The sequence below is a fragment of the Podarcis filfolensis genome, assembly GCF_964270895.1.
Source record: "Podarcis filfolensis genome assembly, chromosome: 12".
NCBI classification, from domain to species: Eukaryota; Metazoa; Chordata; class Lepidosauria; order Squamata; family Lacertidae; genus Podarcis; species Podarcis filfolensis.
In genome coordinates, this window is record NC_139614.1 from 35,309,175 (window position 1) to 35,330,629 (window position 21,455).

The following is a 21,455-nucleotide window of genomic DNA, read 5'->3' on the forward strand; positions in this document are numbered from 1 at the left end:
CTCCGCTGGAAATCTCCCTGCTGCAGAAGTTCAGCCTCCAGCATATAGTGAGCTGCAGGAATGGTGACAGGGATGGGCTAAGATTCATCCCTTCTCTCCTGCTTGCACAATCATAATTGCTTATGGAGGTGAGAACAACTGTATGAGTAGAGCTAGTGTTCAGCTCCATTACTTTGATCTCATTTGGGAATGGACAGTCATCAGTCATTAATGCCATTCCATGTATCTACAGTGCCCCAGTGGAGCATCATTATACCAATATGAACCTCCTATGCATATAGTGAGTGTGATGTTGTATATGAATTTCATGGAGAGGTAATCGCCGCCATTAGATCAGCAAGCAGAACTGCGTGGTTAGATTAAAGCTACCCTCAGTGACTACAATGGATCTAGGTAGCTGATCAGTGAAAACTAAAATATAATGTTTACATTATATGCCTGTCAGAGTGTCAAAATTAAAGCTCATGGCTTGTGTAATCAAAACAAGATGCTCTAATTCCCCATCCTACTTAATTGTGATTTTGTCATCAGCATTTTAAAACAGTATCGTATTTACATAATAGACTTTAATTGCCTTGTTTTCACATGGATACAAGCAATTAAAGCTGTTTTCATGGCCCAAATCTCTTAATACTTTAAGGAGTTCTAATACTGAAAGTGATTTGCAAACTATTTTTATGGGGGGGGGTTAAAATGAAAGTTTTACAGCCCTTTATTGGTGTATCTGCATAGGATTTGGCATTTCTTTTCATCACTCCAGTCAATAACAGCACTGAAAGATATATACCATAAGTTGCATTGCAAAACAACCGTATTTCGAAATTGCAGTTTAAAAATTTAAACCTTAATATTTTCTTGGTGGGATACTTAAAAACTTTATGGTAAATGAATAATGCATTTGAAAACTGTATTCATTCTATTGCAAACATTTATAAAGGAACAATTTTCTTCCGAAATGAGAAACCTGATGGGAAGATTAATGTACTGACATCATCACCCCCTACTGCATGGCTACAACTCCCACATGTTTTCTTAAGACCCAGCTGAATTGCAGCCTTCCAAGGGTACTGTACCCTTGTTCTTTGCAGGCTCACTATGACAATATGACATGCTTTCTGGGTCTGGGCATCCTTACTGGTAGGCAAGCTCAGCCGTGAAGTTTCAGAAAGGTGGTGAAAATACTATGGGTTGGGGATTGGAACCCTCCTAAACCCAAAAAATTAATAAATGGTACTTTTTTGATTATTTGGGATATGAAGAGAGAAATACAAGCTGCAGAACCAGACAAGGAATCCCTGGACTGGCTTATGCAAACCAGCCTGGCCAGGCTACTGAAAAGTCATTAACAAGACAAAAGGTGTTGATGGGCCATCTAAGAGGAATCATTGGGCCTGGGCAAAGAGAGGTTGCCAAGGTGGTTCCTTCACTTCAAGAAGTGAAGTCTCAGTAGTGGCCCCTCCCATCAGACATCAAACAGATAAAACAACTACAAAACTTTACAAAGTCAACTGAAGGAAGCCCTGTTTGGGGAAGTTTTTAATGTTTTAGATTTTGTTGTGCTTTTATTATGCTAGAAGCCACACAGAGTGGCTGGGGCAACCTAGTCAGATGGGTGGGGTATAAGTAATAAGTAACTATTATTGTTATTATTGTTATTGTTGATGATGATTAAAGAATGAAAAAGGCACCCGCATGTCAGCGCTCTCACATGAGAACTCATCTCTTTGGTCTCGCTTTGTGCAAACTGAGAGTTCATTACCGTTCTCCTATGACTGCACATTGGAGGGAAGGACAAACAATGGTAGCAGTGAGCAAGTCATTTTTCTGGGAATTGCTGACTTTTCCACTGAGGAATCCCTGATAAGCCGAGGAACTGCAGGGTTCCTAGTAAACAATTTGAAAAGCATTGGTGTGTAGAATATCGATTCAGCTCATCAGGGGGCAGCAATTTAGTAGAGGCGATTGGTGGGAAGAGGCTATACATCAGTAGTAGTGCACCTGCACTGCATACACAAGGCTCCCTGCATTCTTCAGTTAAAAGGATCTCAAGTAATAGATCTAGCTCCTTCCCATGACTTGAAGAGCTAGTCCAAGTGCACTGTACTGGGACTAAATGGACCAATGGTCTGACTAACTATAAGAGAGGTTCATATGTTCACACAAGCTCAAAGCCCTACTCGCCTCCTGAAGACTGATGTTTTTTGCTGTGACAGATTTGGAAGCTAGCTGTTCTTTTGCGGGGAAGTATAAACAAGTTTGTTGTCATGGCACTCATTAAGTTGGTCCATGGCCCCTGCTGTGTAATGACTGTTAATGTTTTTCAGGTTAGCACCCCTAATCTTAAGAAATCAGATTACCATATGCATATAATGCATTTGCAGTGCCACCTTCTCCTCCTTCTCAAGTTGCACAGTTCTGTAGTTGTGAGTGCAAACTGTTTTGGAATTCTTTTGAAAATAGGATTTGTTTTGGGTGCTTCCACCCCCCCTCCACTTGTTATGCAATGAAACAGTTTTTCTGTAAATACACTTAGACAAATGCATGTTCTACAGTTCACGATGTTTATAAATTTGGAAAATTAAGTGGAGTGCCAAATGGGATTATATATTAAAGGAAATATGTACAGTGCTGCCGGGCACTTCCAGATTCCTTAGCACAGCATAGGTGCTGCACACAGGCTAGAGCGTTATGTTTTGGCATTCAGGACGTATTAAATTTAATACAATTGCAGTCCTTACAAGCATAACTTTTCTCCTTAGGTAAGATGACTGCTACCTCACTAGGCATGAGACAAACAATACTGCCAGAAGCATATACATTTTGTCAGATAAAACTAGCATTATTGATTTTAAACTTTTCCTTATTCCATTCCCTAATCATATCTAGATCACATATGGGGAGCCTGTGGCCCATGGGCCACATGTTGTTGTTGTTAATTAAATTTATATACTGCCCTTCGTCCAAAGATCTCAGGGTGGTTCACATGTGGCACACAGCTGATTTCCATGCATGTTGGGCCCCTTTGCTATCTGATTTGCCTCATCTGGTTTTCCTCCCACACTTTTCTGATGGTTGATTGATTTATATTGTTGTTTTTATAACATTTTAATTTTAAAGTGTTGGCAAAGTCTTCTTTCGTACTCGCGAGTAAAGGTAAAGGGACCCCTGACCATTAGGTCCAGTCATGGCCGACTCTGGGGTTCTGGTGCTCATCTCGCTTTATTGGGCGAGGGAGCCGGCGTACAGCTTCCGGGTCATGTGGCCAGCATGACTAAGCCGCTTCTGGCGAACCAGAGCAGCGCACAGAAACGCTGTTTACCTTCCCGCCAGAGCGGTACCTATTTATCTACTTGCAGTTTGACGTGCTTTCAAACTGCTAGGTTGGCAGGAGCAGGGACCGAGTAACGGGAGCTCACCCCGTTGCGGGGATTCGAACCGCCAACCTTCTGATCGGCAAGTCCTAGGCTCTGTAGCGCACCCAAGCAGACCCTTGCAAAAAGCTCAGTCTACGCTTTTGTTTGAAATAATGATTTGGACTGCGGCACCAGTAGTATTGCATCTAGCCCAGTATTGGCTGCTTTAACTGGCAGTGGGTCTCCAAGGTCTCAGATGAAGATCTGTGCCATACCCGACCTGATCCTTTTTATAACTGAAGATGCCAAGGGCTGATCTTCTGCATGCATAACATGTGCTTACCACTAAGATGTGGCACCTCTAGGTTTGTTTTTTAAATGGTCTCATCCCTTCTTGTGGACACTTACTTGTGAATAACTTGAGAATAGCAGTGCAATTCTGTACATGTCTGCACAGAAGTAAGTCCCACGGTGCTAAGTGGGGCTTATTCCCAGGTATGTGAGAATCACAGCCAAAATATGCAAAAGTTTGGGTCGCTGTTCTCTTTGGTCAGAATAGATAAATTTCAAAGTGTATATTCCAGGGTGGGGAACCTGTGGCCTTCCTGATATCATTGGACTCCAGCTCCCATTATCCTCAGCCAGCATGACAAAGGGTCAGGGATGATAGGAACTGGAGTCCACCAACATCTGGAAAGCCACAGGTTCCTATCCCTGATATAATGTCAGAAGTTAATCACTGACATAATTCCCTGTCTAGAAATCCTTTTGTGAGAATAGTTCACAAAAAGCACCTGGGATTTGAAACTGTATTTTTAAAAAGCTTGAAATACTTTTAATGCCTTTTTTTTACAGAGGGTGTCAGGTGTGAAGCTAATGCATAGGGGAAAGGAGTTTATGTCAAGTTTTTTTTTTTGTTCTTTTTCTAAGAACCACGGAGCAGAGAAGCAGAAAGACGGAGTGAGGTGGAATTTTAATCCTGGAGGCTTACTTGAATGTTCATATTTTATGAGGATTTAGCTATTAAAGGTTCATGCATAAGGGTGCCATATGTGAATATTAAATTACACTAATATTATTCAATCTCTAATATTGAATTACCCAAGTGCTTACAAAAATACATTCTACAGTCTCATGCTGCTGCCGGAAGGTAGGATGTTAAGAGGTAACATATGATATGTAATTACAGAGGGATATTGACATCCCAGGCTTGCAGCAGAGCAGAGTATCATGTGGAACCTGCCCTTTGGGCAATTTTCAAACTTTTGTATAATGATGTATCTCTGCTGCTGGGACTACATTTCTATCCTTGCAATTGTATGGATTTCCATTGGTCTAACTGCCTACCTTCAGGCACTATCCAGGATTTTATGACTGCATTTATGTTCTCAAGGCAAGAGTTTCCACATTATCAATGCAAATTCTCATTACAGCAATTTACCTGTCCAGAGGAGTCATGTTGCTGGCTGATCTTGGCCTCCAGGGAGTTCTTGATTGGTGTTTCCCTATCTAGGTCCTGGTTTCATAGTGATGTACCACCCAGGAATGATGTTTGCAGAAAAGGAATGTACATCACAGCAGCCGCATTGTTTGTAAAATGTCTTGCTTGGGCAAAGAGACTGGGTAACTTCAACATTAGGACTAATCTGACAATAATTTGACCCCCTCCCAAGCAAGGCAGGTTTATTACTTTTAATAAAGTGAGATAGAAAATGCAGAACTCTTTTTCCTACCCGTGCCCTTCCCCATGTTCACAAATTAGAGGTCAAATTCATAACATTCAGAGCAGTGTGAGATCCAAGATTGGGGTAGTTGTTTTCCCATGGACAAAATGTTCTACGCCATCTGGTGTGGGCCAAAAACCTCACCACTGCCAGCACTGTGGCCCATTTCCTGTCCATTTCAGCCCAAAATATAGCACTAACTAGAAATAAAGGTATATTACCGTAATTCCTCGGTGTAGTTAGGAACTGGTGGTTAGACTAGGTGATGTCTGGCTACAACCTTTCTGTAAAACACTGAAACCTCCAGGAACAAGTTGGTGTTGACTTTTCCTTAAAAAAATAAAAAATAAAAGGCGTTGTTAAGTTCCCCCAAATTATAAGCACCTTGTCTTTTCATATCCTTTTATGTTATAAATACAATGTAGGTTTCTCTTTTTCATGGAACTATTGGCACTGGCAGCCATTTTAAGAAGGCTGCTGTGAACAGAGACCATTTACTTGCCAGAAAGACCAAGCTCAAGCTGCTCAAGTCCAGCATCTGGACCAGATGTGGGGCTTGTTTCCTTCCCTCCTCATAGAACTGAGCTACCAGCTAGGCATTTCAATGCTGGACACGAACTTCTGCCTGCACCCATTGTTGTCAACATTTCTGAGGTTCCAGAGGGGATGGAGAGGTTCAGAACTTAGATGGGGTCCCAACAAGAGGCAATGCAAATTCCCAGTACTGAAGCCCCACTGGGCAGGGTAACACAATCTCTGCCCTTGCCTCAAAGGATATTAAGTCTCAGCAGTCCCCATGAGCACCGGGGACTACCACAGTACCCTGCTTCCCTTCTTTCTGTCATCAGAGAGTCTCCCATCAGGGGTGATGTCTGTTTTCTGGTGAATCCTGACATGTTTCTCCTTGAAGCAGGTGAACAGCCAGGAGGAAGAGCAGAAAAGTTGGGAGATCCCAGGAGCCAGCAATGCCCCTAGCCTGCAAGAATGTGGACTTTGGCTAATCCAATATGCCAATCCTGGGTCCAAGGAATTATGATATTGTAATAAATTTGATTAATTTCGAGAGGTTACTAAAAACCCTGATAACTTAATTTAAAAATGTGTGTGTCATACTTTTTAATCAGTTTATCACTGCTGCCATTTGATTTTATTAATAAGGAGAAATGGCCTTTAGTACTGTCTTGCATACTGTGTGCCACTGTTAATTCAATTTATCTGATGTTCTTTGTAGCACCAGGCAACTGAGTTGCACTGTAAAGCCACAAACTACTTCAGCTTGTCATAAAATGTGGAGCAATCCGGTTAAATATTTTCCAAGTTTATACCTGTATGAATATGAAAACTGAACACATTACATAAGCCATGCCGTACTAGAAGGAAAACTTCTTCTAGACCTGCAAAGTTTGAATCAGTTTTTAAATGCATTTGTATTTTGAAATGGCATTTTTGTATACACATTTTGCAGGGTAATTGCTGCAATAATTCCATCAAGGACAAGGTATCTACAGAAACATTTTCAATGTACACAGCCAGCAACTTTTGTGCCTTGCTGTGTATCAATCTGGCAGCATTTTGGCCTTCTAAAGGAGACGTTTTTCAATCTTGTGATGGCTCTGTGGTTCCATCAGTGGAGTTGTATGATTTCACCTACCAATGCAAGGATTGTAGTGATGCAGAACAATGTAAGTAGATGTCACTAGCCTTCAGTGCATTTCCTTTTCATGGTGTTAAATAGATTACAATACAAATCAACAGTTTCTCAGTGTTGTCCTAGAATCCAGTATTAGTTGGATGCAATTAGTTCCTACCTCAGATCAGCTTTAAAACAAGTTGTGTAAAACATTGCTGTGGAAATCAAGTTCATATTTTGAAAATGGTCAGAGATCATAGACCCAGAATGTGATGATTTATTAACTTGGTAAGCCTTTAGTAAGACCTTAGTATCATGGAACATTTGCCCCAAGGAAGAAGACAGTGGAAGACAGTTGGGGGGGGGGGTTGTGCGGGTTGGGGGTGGGGTGGGATTGTGATAAGGTTGGGCATTTTGTGATTTTATATTTCTCTTGATTACTGTTCTATGTACATATTTATATTTGCAGGGTTATTGTCCCCATTTTATTTAAGTATCGTTTAGAAAACCAATACCCCACCTGCCCTCCTACTGCTTTTGCATCATTCAGGACAGGCTGCAACAATTAAAACAAAACAAATCTACTACAATGAATAAAATAACAGCATAAAAGCTGAAATAGGCTTAGCAGTTAAAGCATTCTAAAATAAGGGTCTAAACTTGGCTGAATATCTCTCCTCACTTTTGCAAGATCATGTCCTCCATGAAAGTAGATTGGGGGTATATGGCAACATTAAAGGAATGGTGATCTAACTTTCTGAATGTTCAGGGTTGATGCCTAACCTTAAATCTAAGGTGGGTGAGACCATCTTTCACTCCTAAGAATGCTGTGTTCCAGGAATGCCAAGTGCTTTTTAGTTAAAAAAAAAAAATAAGGAAAGACCCTTGGCCAAATTTAAATAGACATCCCCCCCCAGCAAATACTTAGAATTTGTCTGCCCCAAGGATTCATCTAATATTTGGGAATGTTTTTACCCACCCCCACAATCTGCATAAGATGATAATTAAAACAGTGTACCTTATTCTTGTGCAATCATGCTTAGAAATGTACTGCACATGCCACAATGCACCAGTTCCTTCTGACTAGTATGATTTTTTACCTATCATTCATCAAATGCCGACAACATCTGTTTTAATGACAAAAAGTTACATGTATGTCTTCTAAGATTTGAAGGGGCACCTGGTTAACAGCCAGTTTACTTACTGCAGCCATCTTGGAAATCTTTGACAACTATCAGTGAGTTTGGACTGTGGCATTATAAGAGATTTAAAAATGGACACTAACCAGACCGGTTTATTGAAAAGCAGAGTTTGTTTATACATTACTGGAATATGAAATACCAAGATTATATTCATCTGTATATATTGCTTTCTTTAATATAAATCTGGCCTGCATTGTTGCTACTAGAAATTTCAATTATATTGCCACATAGATTGATTTAATGATAATTTTCATGTCATGATGATTCCCACCACCCCATTGTATGTTTGCATTTTCATAATAATAAAGGGCTCAAGCTATGAGCTGTAGCTTCTTCTCCATGCCCTGTCCCCTTCCAAGAAGTTTACCTGGAATTCATAGACTGTGTGGCTCTTTTAATCTTGGAAGGTTTACACATAGCTATAAGTCCTTTTAAAGAAATGTGGCCTGCATTTCAATAAGCTATTAACTTCAATATTATGGGAGGTAAAAACCTTACATTTGAGTAGGACATGCTAGCTGAGAGTCAGCCATTTTTTTACTGTGCTCAGTTCTTCATGAATCAGTTTTCAGCATGGGGCATCAAGTGTTTACATTTTCATTAGCACTTTGAACTGACTTTCATATCTAAGCTGCTTCTGCTTTGCAGTTGTGTAAGAAGAGGAAGACAAATGGCTGACAGAGTGATTGCATATTGAGTCAGGTTCAAGATAACTTAAAATTATTAACCTAAGGAGAAACAGTTTCTCCTTAAAGTATATACATTCCATCCCCCCAAAACATATACTACCAGATACTTTTTAAAAGTATCTTCTGTGGCCTGGAAAATTAAATGGGCATGGCTGAGCAGTAGTTTATGTTTAGACAGAAATGTGAGATACTGTGAAATAATGATAAGATGTGTAAATCTCAGACAGTGTGGGGAAGCATGTGTAAAACAACTCACCCATTTTGCTCCGTCTTGTATGTTTCAGTTTTATCCAACAGGTTTATCTCCAAGCTGATTATATTCAGTGATGATTCTGAAGGGTATATAGTATAAATTAAATTCTTATTCCACAAACAATGGTTTTTAACACTTCTCTGCTCCCTGAAATTAGTTTTTCTGGTAAGGTAAAGGGTAAAGGTACCCCTGACCATTAGGTCCAGTCGCAGACGACTCTGGGGTTGCAGCGCTCATCTCGTTTTACTGGCCAAGGGAGCCAGCGTTTGTCCGCAGACAGCTTCCGGGTCATGTGGCCAGCATGACTAAGCTGCTTCTGGCAAAACAGAGCAGCGCACGGAAACACCATATACCTTCCCACCGGAGCGGTATCTATTTATCTACTTGCACTTGACATGCTTTTGAACTGCTAGGTTGGCAGGAGCTGGGACCGAGCAATGGGAGCTCGCCCTGTTGCGGGGATTTGAACTGCCGACCTTCTGATTGGCAAGCCCAAGGCTCTGTGTTTAGACCACAGCGCCACCCATGTCCCTTTTTCTGGAGTCACCCCTAATTAAATTAAATTAGATAACTTTTAAAGTATTATATTGTGAAAACTATACAATCAAATAGAATTACAAATCAGCAAACTTTTTAGTATTAAAAGAGCATCATATTTTGATGTCTTTAAATAGTTTAGGAAACTGAAGAAAACTCAACAGAAAATATTTAGTGCGCAAGCCACTTTTGGGCAGTGCAATCCTGCACATGTATACTTAAATGTAAGCTTCCTTTGGAATTTCCTCCCAACTAAGCAGGTATAGGCAAGCTGAATAAATGGTTTTACGGAAGTTTCAAATTGCAAGGGAAAAGTGCTGATTGCTTAAGTCAAATGACATTATTCTATACACCTAATGTTATGCTGTTCCATTCATTGTCAGTTTTGCCCTTTAGACTTTCATCACTGCACCATTTCAATCTTGCATGCTGATGTAAGTGTTGTTTTAAGGCTGGTGTGGTTTTTAAAAAATGCCTTCCCTCTCCATTAATATTTTGCAACTGCCCACCTGAGAAATGTGCAGGATCAAGCCTAAGAGATCTCCCTCTCCACCAACAATGATTATAACTTTTTTTGAAGATATTATGAACATATTGCTGAAAATGCAATCTAGCAAAGCATAATGTTGATGAAGTTACAAATGTTTGAGCCAAATGCTTGTTTTCAGTGATTAATCTTCATTGCTCTAAAGGAAAGGGCAATGCTGCTGACATGTACAATATTGAATCATTAGTGCTAAATGCTGCCTTGGTTATGTTAGCAATATTTGCGAGAATTATTTTTTATGAATATCTACTTTTGCTAGCCTCTTCAATTTTCTAAACATTTATACAGAATAGATGAAAAAGCACAGAAAGACAGATTATTTTTATTACGGGGGGGAGGATGTTCTGCTGCATCCATCTTCTTTTATACCCATTTAATTTTGCCTTTTATCATGTACAATGTTTAAGATGTGCAGGGGAAAAACAGGTTGCAGAGTTCTTCCTGGGGTATTCTTCCTGTAAATGGGGTAATCTCTTGTTTGAAAACTCCCTGCAAATGGAGTGCTGGGCTAAAATAATTCTCCTTGATTTGCTAGTCAGTCATCCAGCTTGGTCATATGCTTAAAGGTATGTTCATAATCAGAACTGGACTCTATGTTTCAATGCAAATTTGAAATAGTACCATTTGCTTTTGCTCAAATGCTGGTAGATTCAGAGAGATGATCAGTCATTCCAGATTTGTTTTATGTGGAGTAAACTTCCTTTCCATGTCTAACTACCTGATAGAGATGGCAGATTTTGATAGTTTAATATCAGAGTTTTTAACATGTAGGAAATAGACCTGTGATCTTTTATACTTAAAGTTCATTGTTTTAGGTAAATTGTAATCTGAAAGCAATAGAACAGAATTGGCATGCTTTTTATTCATGAAAAATGTTAATAAGTACATGTTATATATTATGGCATTTTGTATAATGCAGGTGTTCATTATGGAATGCAAAATATGCAAATAACCCTTTTAATATTAGGTTCCTATTATGGAAAATGTGATTTTGAAAGTGATCTGTGCAATATGAACAATGAGAAATCACCTGTTGACTGGATAAGGAGAAACGGAAGGAACATCATAGGCTCTCCTCATTCTGACCACAATGGGAACAACACAGGTAAGGGCAACTTACTCTCTTGCAAATAATAAACAAATCTATCATCATATAAATTAGTGGTGAGGAAACTTCGGCCTGCTGGATGTTAGACTCCAACTCCTATCAGCATAGCTCTACACCTGAGAGCATATGTATATGTGTACACATTTATCTACGTACAGTATCAACTAAAGATAACATTTCATGCATCTGTTGAAGTAATACTTTTCTTGGTCTGGAGTCCACAAGACACATTATCATTTTTTATTCAACAAATTAACACAGCTACTCTTCTGCAAATTATTATTTTCTGTGAGGATTAAAACTGTCTTCTTTGAAAACCTAAACATTTTATATATTCAGTGATACCGTTTGGCTTCTGGCCCTTTTCTGCCTTCAGGAACATGAACCCTATAGTTTGTTTTAGTATGGTTCCCACAGAGTCTTGGGGGGGGGGGAGTCAAATGATAAGGGACAACAATGGAGAGGAAAGGGAAGAATTCTCTTGCATATAATTATGTTGAGACCAAAGATATTATCAAGTGATAATTAACCATCATAAGAAGATTTTTGATGGTCCCTCTAGATATACTTTGAACCTCTGGTAACACTGGAAACAAGTATCCTCAGTATTACATTGCACACGAAGAAATCCTTTTACAGTACTCTGCTTTTTTTTTTTTTAAAGACATCATCTTTTAAACATTTCTTGAGTTGGTAATTTTAAGACTTGGAAAGTGTACTAGGAGGCATAAAATTGGTTTCTGACCTAAAGTAGTCTTGGTCATTTTATTGAATTTAAATGGTCATCAAAAGTAAGAGATTGGTAGCCCCATTACAAATGGGAATTGGACTCAAATACGGTCACAGCCTCTGACTTAATACCAGTCAATTTTCAGCTGCACTTTCAGGAAATTCTTTTTTTATTCAAGCTGGATGTAATGCATGGCAGTCATAGTTCCTACCCTGGGTAACTCTCTGAAAAGGTATGTCCTGCCACTTTCCTGGGTTTGCAGTGATATGTCGTGCTGGGTCGAGAATAGTGACTGCTTGCAAGCCTAGGTGGAATTGGCAAATGTCAAGTTGTGGATTTGTGTCTGAGCAGGGCAGGGGTCAAAGTCAGGAAATCAAAATGAGAAAAGAGTGACTCACCCAATCAAAGATAACATATTCCTGAAGTTCAGGGTCCAGGCCAAGGTCTGAAGTCAGATAAAAAGGAAGGAGCAGAAAGCAAAGACAGCCCCAGGAATGATTTTAGGCAGCGAGATGCAGTTACAGAAGGGTGCCTTGAGCACAGCCCTTTTTTGACCCTTAGGATATGCCACAAAGGTTCTGGCTGAGGAGACTCTGAGGGGATCGAGCGAGAGGTGGAGGAGTTTCTGAGGAGAGAGGAAGAATGGGAAGGGAGAGTTTAAAACATTGACAAAGCAGGAGGGAGAGAGAAGGAACCATTGAGAGAAGGCTGTGGAGGAAAGAGCAGCCTCTGCCTTCGCATAACAACCCGATTCAGCCAAAGCTCCCACCAGGAGCAGAGCTTGAGGCCTACACCTGGATTCCAAGTTTGAGAGATTCAGACTGCTCACCTGGGTCTAACTTGGTTATTTGGCCTCCATCCAAACTCCTGGTGTGGTTCAAATTGTATGCCTGCCTCTTGCTCCCTCACTATCCGCCCCCCATCCAATTCTGTTAAATTGCCTATTACAGTGGTACCTCAGGTTAAGTAGTTAATTTGTTCCGGAGGTCCGTTCTTAACCTGAAACTGTTCTTAACCTGAAGCACCACTTTAGCTAATGGGGCCTCCTGCTGTTGCCGTGCCGCCGGAGCCCGGTTTCTGTTCTTATCCTGAAGCAAAGTTCTTAACCTGAAGCACTATTTCTGGGTTAGCGGAGTCTGTAACCTGAAGCGTATGTAACCTGAAGCGTATGTAACCCGAGGTACCACTGTATTTGCTGTTTCCTTTCAGGGTGGCAACAGAGGCTGATACACTACAGATACCACATACTGGTTTTTTGGGGGGAGGGGCTGTCATTCTTTCCCCTCATCCACCTCACTACAATTTGAACCCAGGTCCTATGGTTGTCTCCACAACAAGAGGTTGCTGTTATGAATCACCCCTCCACACCAGCCATAGCAGCACCTGCCCTACCCCAGCAATCGACCAACAGCTTCAATGGGCTCACTTAGCCACAAGTAATCATTTTATTTTCAAAAGAATCTCAAAGAAATATACAAAATACAAATACAATGCAGCATATTAATAATAAAATAAAAACCTATTAAAAAACACCATGCTATTCAGTCAGTAACACAGCCATCCATATCCCTCAGTACAAAACCGCAGCCAGTCACTTTGTATGACAAAAACAAAGATGTGTATAGCCTTGGAATTCAAATTAAAATAATCTATTCCAACTGGGTTAGCACATTCACTGTTGCATGCCTGTGGAGGGCAGCCTTGTTCTGATAAGACTCTGAATGGCTGTGAGCAACTTTATCTCCTCAGGCTCTTGCCCTGAGCTATAAACACCAATGCCCATGTGCCTATCAAAACAACTCTTGCACATCTATTCAACCATACAGCAAATAGGATCTGTGCATATCATAAAGCATATGACTTCCCCACGAGAATCCTGTGAGATGTAGTGTACCCCTCACAGAAGTAGAATTCCCAACACCCTTAGCAAACTACAGTTCCCAGGATTCTTTGGGGGGAGTCGTGCTTTAAATGTATGACGTCTATGCAGCCTTTGATTTAGGAAAAGGAAATCGAGAAAGTAAACTTCAAAAATTAAACAACTATAAAGAGAGTTGGTGCAGTAGTAGCACTCCTTAAACGAAAGTCCACTGGCCAGGTGTTTCAAATTGGTCACAGCTGGTTTCAGTTCTCCTAGGTCATCCACAACATAAGGACCCAGTCAGCAGTGGAATATCTGAGCAGATAGATTTGATGGCCTTGTTCCCATGTTCCTTACTCACCTGGCACTAATCAAGCTTGTGAGTGTTCAAAGGAGAGGGTGGTGGCTTGATGGACAGAGAGGGAGAAGCTGTATATAGTTAGGGTTTGGCACGGAAGGGGGCAAAACTGGTGGAGTGGAAGAAGGTAAGAAAGGTGCTTTCTGAGGAGTCATCAAAGCTTTTGAAACCCAAAGTTTGCAGGAGGAATCTGATTTACTGCAATGCACCTTGCAACATCTTTTTAATTGTCTTAATATAATCTAAAAGCAGCAGCACATGAAAGCTGGGGTATGAGAAAATGTGACATGAAAGCGGGGGTATGAGAAAATGTGACATTGAGTTGCTGCTCAGTTTGTACCAAGAACTCTCAGCTTGTAAGAAATATATCAGCCCTGATCGATCTGTTCATTGAATATAAAGTAGATTGTTTCACTTTAACATCTGATGTGTGACTCCCAGTTGTCCTAACCCACAGTGCTCAGTACTGGCTACAGGCCAGTTGCCTAATCCATTATCCATTTTCTTTTCTTTTTTTTCATACTGAGTTTTCCAGAATTCTACAAAGTCCAGGAAACCAACTTCTATTTTTTTTCCTTCCTATCAATAGCCCATTTCCTTACACTGTCCTCTGAACACATCCCATTTCCGGCCATTCTGAGGAGCAGAGTGGTCTTTGTGGCTAGCAACCAGCTCACCTGCCAGGTAACTGAACTATCTCCTCTTCATATTGCCTGCTGTCACTGCAGTTTGCCGACACACTTGGACCGTTCCTATTTTTCTTCTTAGATTTCGTTTTACTATTGGATTGGTCAAATAAATGGAACCCTCACAGTGGGACTCCAGACCAATTCTGATAGAGCCTCGGGGACCATATGGCAAGAAAGAGGAGGAATTAAAAATCAGTGGCAAAGAGCTGTGATCACAATCAACAATACTCTGAATGTCGAGGTATGCAAGCTGCTCGGGCATATTCCAATACTGGGATGAGTGAAATGTCAACTTAAAGAGAAGAACTTGCACTAGAAATTTAATTCAAGTGAATAATAAGGTGGAATTCTGATGAAAAATTCATGGCTGGTATTACTTGACCTTATCTCAATGATTTAATGGAAGCATTCATTTTGTAATTATGCATGTAACTCAAACTGAAATTAGCTGGATAGTCACATGCTAGTATATGAAGTGGGAGGACATAATAATGAAACCCACTTACAGTAGCCATGCACTTACACTTACTTTTCAGTAGCGTTTTGCTTTGAATGTTGAACCAGACTTGTGCAACTTATCCCCCTCCAAGCCTAACATATCCTATGAGCCATGTAGGGCAGCTCACCTAGGGCTTCATAGGCACCCTATTCGTCTTCCTTCCTGGCACTGAAAGAAAATGAGGTTCTTAGTGATTTGCCCAAGATCCATGTCAGTCAGTTAACAGTTGGACAGTGATTTCAATATAGGTTTTCAAAGTGCAAGTTCATTGTGCTGATTAGAAAACAATAGTGACTCTACATATGTTTAATGCTTTCCAGTTTCTCAGAAAAGCAGCAGCCTTCTTTAAACCTATTAAAACAATTTAGGAAGATACATATATTGGTTTATGAAGAAAAAGCATTAATTTAATAGTAAATTAGGTTGTTGTAAAAAAAAAATACTGTTATACCAACTAAAAAAGTAAAAAGCATTTTCTTTTGGGTACTCTCTGGTTCTCAGAAGTCAACCTATTAAGAAAATTGATTATTCTGATATGTGTGCCATTATTCAGTAGGGCAATAAATAAAATCATGGAAGACTGAAATACTAACCCTTTACATTCAAGCTTCTTGGATTATAAATATTAAGTCCTTCGGGATTCCATATTATGCATTATTCCTGAAAGTAAATGTAGAATATACCCTGCCAAGATAGAGTAGATACCTAGTTGCAGTCAGATCTCTAGTTATTCCAATGAAAACTTATTCTTGCTCTCCATTAGCTATCCTGTACAATGCTGCCTTGCTTGTCTCTAAATGCAAGAGGAAGTTTCTCTCTGACAGACCTTTGGCTAGCACAAAATTGTACTGTTGTTTAAGTTTTTGGATAATTAACAGCCCACAGGATTGGATCCTGGCACTATAGTATTACTGCATCCCTTTTCATTTCCTTCCTGATGCCTGAAGAAGTTATAAGTCTAGGCTTGTGGTTTGCTACATGTATTTATTTCTTTATAATGGCTTGCTTAGTTGCACTTAGTTCCCATTAAAATCAGTAGGACTTTTGACAAACTAATAGGCTAATAGTGCAACTAATAAGCTGGATCCAACACATTATTCATATCAAGCTTCTTAGTCATGTTGATTTACAAGGTAGCTAAAAGTATAAAATCACAATAAAACAGGAGCAGTGAAGACTTGCTAATATGCATAGGTTATAATTTTACCAGTGCTCAGAACCGTATTACTACAATTTTCAAGCCTATAGCAAACAAGATTAATGAAACTTCCATTTAGGGACCAGCCCTTTATCTAATGTCTGTTCAGAAAAGAGTTTTTAAAATCTGTGGAAACTAAAAAAACAACATCTTTCCTATCTCTAGTAGGCCTAGTAGCTTAGATCCTCTCTGGTCAGTACTCAGTTATGTGCTGCATAGAAGTAATGGATGCACAGGGATGTAGTTTCAGTACCGATATATTCATGTTCTGCTTTTCCTCTAAGGCATTCAGTGTGGCATGCGAGGTTACTCAACCACCCATTTTTCTCCTCAGAACAACGCTGTGAATTAAGTTAGGCTGTGAGAGAATAATCTTGACCAGAAATTTGAGCCTGGGTTTCCCTGCTCCAGTTTTGTCACTTAAAACTAGCCTTTCCCATTTGCTTCCCTCCAGAAGATTTGGACATCAACTGACACCACCCAAAGGCCAGGGATTATAGGAATTGATGGCACAAAGTAGGGAATGCTACTCTAAGCACTATGACATACTGGCTTAATGGAGGGGATTGTTGGTGTCTGTTCCCCTGTCCTATCTTCTAACACTGATGCCAAAAAGGAGTGGGCACAGAGGACATGTTTAAAGAACACATCTGTGTTAGGCCGTAAGACCTTCTGGTAAACTAGAAAGGAACAATGAGAGAGGCACAGCTTCTTCCAAGCTCCCTTATAAGCTTCCTTGCAGATAATTTTAGATACTTCAGTATTGTAATAGACAGTATTACTACTGAATAACAGTGTCTCCCTAATATTCTGGTTATGCAGGTTTCCATCAAAGGACAAATATTTGAACCTTGGGCACCAGGAGAAACCATTGCTATTGATGATGTTTCAGTCACTGAAGGATGTCTGCTAGCTTTTGGTAAGGATGCATTCTTGTAGCTGTACTAAATTATTTATCTGATGCTTAATTAGGAAAAGAAAAAAGCCACAAAGCAAGAATGCCTTGTTGACATTCTAAGCGTAGATACTAATAAACCAGGGATTTCAGGCATCTGTTTTGAATTTACTTGCATAGCTGATCTTAGCTTGTGGTGAACCTTTAGTATGCAACAGATGCCACAGGGAGAATCTGACTATTCATGTGTCATTGTACCTGGATGCTGGCTTGCTGGCAAAACAAGCTAGTTCAGTGAGTAATGCCTGCCACATGCAAACAAGTAATCAATCTTGTGATTTTGTACACTAGGAACTTCAAAAATTAAAAGCACATAGTCTTGATGTTGACAAAAGGTGGCAGTGACAGATGTGTTTTAATGTATTTGGGACTATACATGTGCATGGCCAGACCACAAGCTAGTGCTTCTTTCTAGAATACCTTCTGGCCTCCTAGATTTGTGCCAGGCAAATCTGTTATTTTTGTGATTTTTTTCTTGTTTCTGGTGTTGGGTCCAGGTTTGGGGGAACTTGTGGACAAGATGCTCTTGAGACCTCCCCTCCCTGCCCCTAGCAGCCCACTTCCTCCTAATCATTGATGTTATTGTCCATTTGCTTGCCTTGTGCCCTGAGCCCAGTCTACACTGGGAGTGAGAGTGGAAGCCGAATGGAAGCTGCTGCTCTATAAAACTTGTTCATTTCTCCCAGAGAGGACAGATGTACAAGCAGTGAGTGGAGGTGTAGGTTCAGGAGGTGACTGGGAGTGGGCCCCCTGTTTATTTGGGCCTTGGCAGATGCCTAACAATGCCAACCTTTGCAGTCAGCCTTATAAAACATCTGCCTTGCACCTCTGCTCCATTGATACTGACCTTCTGGAGACTGCAGTAAAAGAAAAATGTCAGGGGGACAGGGCCAGAGTTTTGTTGCCCTAAATATGTGACCCCAAATAACTGTCTGCATTACAATAATTTGGGTTTACTGGCAATAATGTGGAGTGCAAGGCAGCAACTAAAACCTACAAAAGATACTGGGAGATTTGCCAAGCACATTTAAGCCCTTGGAGTTGCAGAGTTCAAAGATGACCTCAAATTGTCTCTTACAATGCAGCACTGGGGGCCCATCAGTTTATTTTAGTGAGGTGATTCATGTTATATTCTAGAATGTAGTGTTTATGTCTCAGATAAATTTAGCTCCAGCAAACAGTTCTGAGCACAGGAGTCCAAAACAAGCAGAGTCTCCTGAGACTGAAGGAAAAACTCGCTTCTTCAGTACACATGTAGTTTCTTACACCTTTTAGGATTCTGAGCAATATTGTTGCATCGTAGAGCAAACATAACTCAAATGCCCTAGGAATTTGGCAGTAGTGTGAGATTTATTTCACATGGTACCTTTAACAAAATAGGAAAACAATACATGAAGAGCATACATTATACCTGTGGAGCTGGGCATTTTACTGTTAGGTTTATGTGTGTTCTGCTTTAAGAGTAAGTTGTACTTGCTTTTTATTGATTATATTATATTATTTTATGAGTATGCTCTAGACATGCATATTTATGAAACAAAAATAAATAGTAGTAGCAGTTGTTTATGTATTTTTTATTTTTATGTATAATCCTTATACAGAGTCCTTTTTTTCTAAAAAAATGTTTAGGGGTACTCTCATTTTGACTCAATAAAATCACCATTTTATAGTTCAAATCGGGGGAAATAAATACAGTAAATGGACAAAAGTACAAAGATTCACAAAATGTTTAGGGGTATTGTCAGGGAACTTTCATCGGAGCTAGAGGCGGAGGGAAGGCTCCAGAGGGATGCCGGAGAGGGTCCCAGTAGGGAGAGAGGCAGCCCATCTGCTGGGGAAGGAAATCAGCGTAACACCAGTGGAGAAGGGGGGCAGATGGGGGAATCGGAGAGGAGGCTCCAAGACTCCTCGCCGGAGACCAGCGGAGAGAGTACGGGTACTCCGCCGCCCACACCCTCCCTGCGCAGAAGACTTCCGCGCAGGGAGAGTAGGAGGAGACTTGGCGTCAAAGAACTTCTTTGCTGGAAGAAGTTCAAGAAACGCCCACTGACGGATTCTGCCAGCGACTGAGACAGCCACGAAGCTAGAGGCTGTCCAGACAGAAAGGGTTCAACCAGGTAACCTAGCCAGGAGTGGCGGCAACTTACACACGAGCAACCCCTAGAACCATTACAGGTATGCATACCCCTGCATCCTCCCAGAAAAAAGCACTGCTGATACAGTATATATATTTTATGTTTGCATGTTTTTGTTTGGCCTGTCCTGCATTTGGATTTGTATAGACAATATAAGTATCTTGTACCAAGCATGACATACATTCCTTTACCAAATGTCTGCTAGCTTCCAAACAGTGCCTCTTAAGAGTTTTGAACATATTAGACTCCACCCCTGTAGTTTAGTTATACATATTTCAAAACCAAGCATCTGAATCCAAGTACACTTTCTCTGCTATGGATTTAGAGCCAGGCTTGTAGCACCTTAAACTCTAAAGAGATTTGTTGTAAGATAAGCTTTTGTGGATCACTTCATCAGATGCAGCTTATGCTGCAATAAATCTGTTATACTTTAAGGTGTCACAAGATTCTTAGTTGTTTTTGATGCAACGGGCTGACATCAAGGGTCTCCAAGCTTTTGGATGAGAGCGCTAGGGGTGCCACTCTCAAAACAGTTGCCTTGGAAGGGGTGTGGCAGAACACAAAATGACTACTATGGGGAGCATGGCATAACACAATAGAGACAACCACTCCCAACGACGTTATGCTTACCATGGGAAATCAGCCATGTTCTGCTGTTCCAATGATGGAGATCACATTGATGCTGTTGCTGTCTAATAACAGGGAGCATTCCTCACTACCAGCAAAAATTACCTCCAATGGGTTCTTTCCCCCCCACAATTACATTTTCTTGTGCCTAATATTAATGCCTAATATTCATAGCCTGATATGGGTCCTTCAGTACACAATATACAACTGCTGTGTCTGTTGAGAGGGTCGTATTCATGTGTTATAAGTCTGCTCATCCTTTTTGAGTAGTGAAGTGTAGTCTGTTTCTCTCCCCCCCCCCCACTAACAGTACATGAATGCTCCCTTAGAATGCCACTCATGTGTTTTGTGTGTGGATAATCATGCCTGAGTATGAAAAGTCAAGTGTCAAGTGGTCCTCAGAAACTGAGTTTCAGGCTAGTTGCCGCTAGGTTGAATGGATGCAATTGCTAGAGTGAATAGATGTAACAAAGGGCAAGAGTCTATGTCTGTATCTTCAGTAGTTGTATAGAAGAAGGAATTTTGGCAGGTGTGCAGCTTGTAATTTCATGGCACCGCAGGGGTTCAAAAAGCTGTCAACCCACTCTATTGCCAATATTCTTTTAGAAAACCTACTATCTTGTTTCAAATGTTTTTTAAAGAGACCAATCTGTTATAAAAAGAAAGGATATAAAAAGTACAAAAGAGCTGAAGTAGGTATTTAATTCTAGCCCTATGAAGTAATAGCAGATTTGGACTTTAAACAGAACCTCTGCTCTTGGAACAGATATTTCTCTTTCTCTGCCTTGCTGTTCTAGGGTATCTTGAGAATTTAAACATTTCCCCAATCTTGCTTGATATGCATAGGAAAATGTCTGTTTGATAATGACTCCTGATATCTAAGCTCTTGGTCCCTATCACAACCCATTTTGAGTTCACATAGGCAAACTATAATGAATTTGCATCCTAAGTTTTTCCTGAAAATTATCCGTGAATGTTTTGCTGAATATTTGTAGTATTAAATTTCCTTATCTGACAGTTGATACCGTAATTGATGATATTTTATAGTTCTTCTATAATGCCTTTTGACACTATTTGATAGCTTAGCTTCAATGATTTAGCTATGATTAATAGCTGCTGCGTAATGGTGTTTAGTAATTCACAGTATTGAACTAACACATACCACATACCTGTCTACTTGGAAGAAACTCTACTTACTTAAATGGGGCTTACTCTTAAGTAAGTGAGTATAGGATTGCAGCCATACAGTAGTATTTAGTATTCGGTGGCTTTGAAAGTTACATGCTATATAATTCTTGATAATATGTAAGTGCTGATAGCTTATGATGCTTTATGATACCAAAATATTAAAGAGACACCA

The 21,455-nt window shown here is 40.2% G+C and overlaps 1 protein-coding gene and 1 long non-coding RNA gene across 6 annotated transcripts in view; one reads left to right on the forward strand and one right to left on the reverse strand.

The window, feature by feature from the left end:
* Positions 1 to 12,694, reverse strand: part of LOC310746268 — an 85,164-nt gene extending 72,470 nt beyond the window's left edge. For 2 of the 3 annotated variants that reach the window (XR_014540554.1, XR_014540555.1), the window contains exons 1-2: positions 12,172 to 12,280; positions 8,855 to 8,930 (exon numbers count right to left, since the gene is read on the reverse strand). This is a non-coding gene — a long non-coding RNA (uncharacterized lncRNA). Of the gene's footprint in view, positions 1 to 8,854; positions 8,931 to 12,171; positions 12,399 to 12,602 lie in introns of those variants that run through there. The other variant, XR_014540553.1, reaches the window with a different exon arrangement.
* Positions 6,461 to 21,455, forward strand: part of MALRD1 (MAM and LDL receptor class A domain containing 1) — a 221,905-nt gene continuing 206,910 nt past the window's right edge. The window contains exons 1-5 of one of the 3 annotated variants that reach the window (XM_083579135.1): positions 6,461 to 6,759; positions 10,903 to 11,040; positions 14,582 to 14,676; positions 14,761 to 14,922; positions 17,201 to 17,297. In XM_083579135.1, coding sequence (XP_083435261.1) covers positions 6,597 to 6,759; positions 10,903 to 11,040; positions 14,582 to 14,676; positions 14,761 to 14,922; positions 17,201 to 17,297 — 655 coding nt within the window. In that variant the 5' untranslated portion in view covers positions 6,461 to 6,596. Of the gene's footprint in view, positions 6,760 to 10,902; positions 11,041 to 12,520; positions 12,658 to 14,581; positions 14,677 to 14,760; positions 14,923 to 17,200; positions 17,298 to 21,455 lie in introns of those variants that run through there. The other 2 variants (XM_083579137.1, XM_083579136.1) reach the window with 2 other exon arrangements.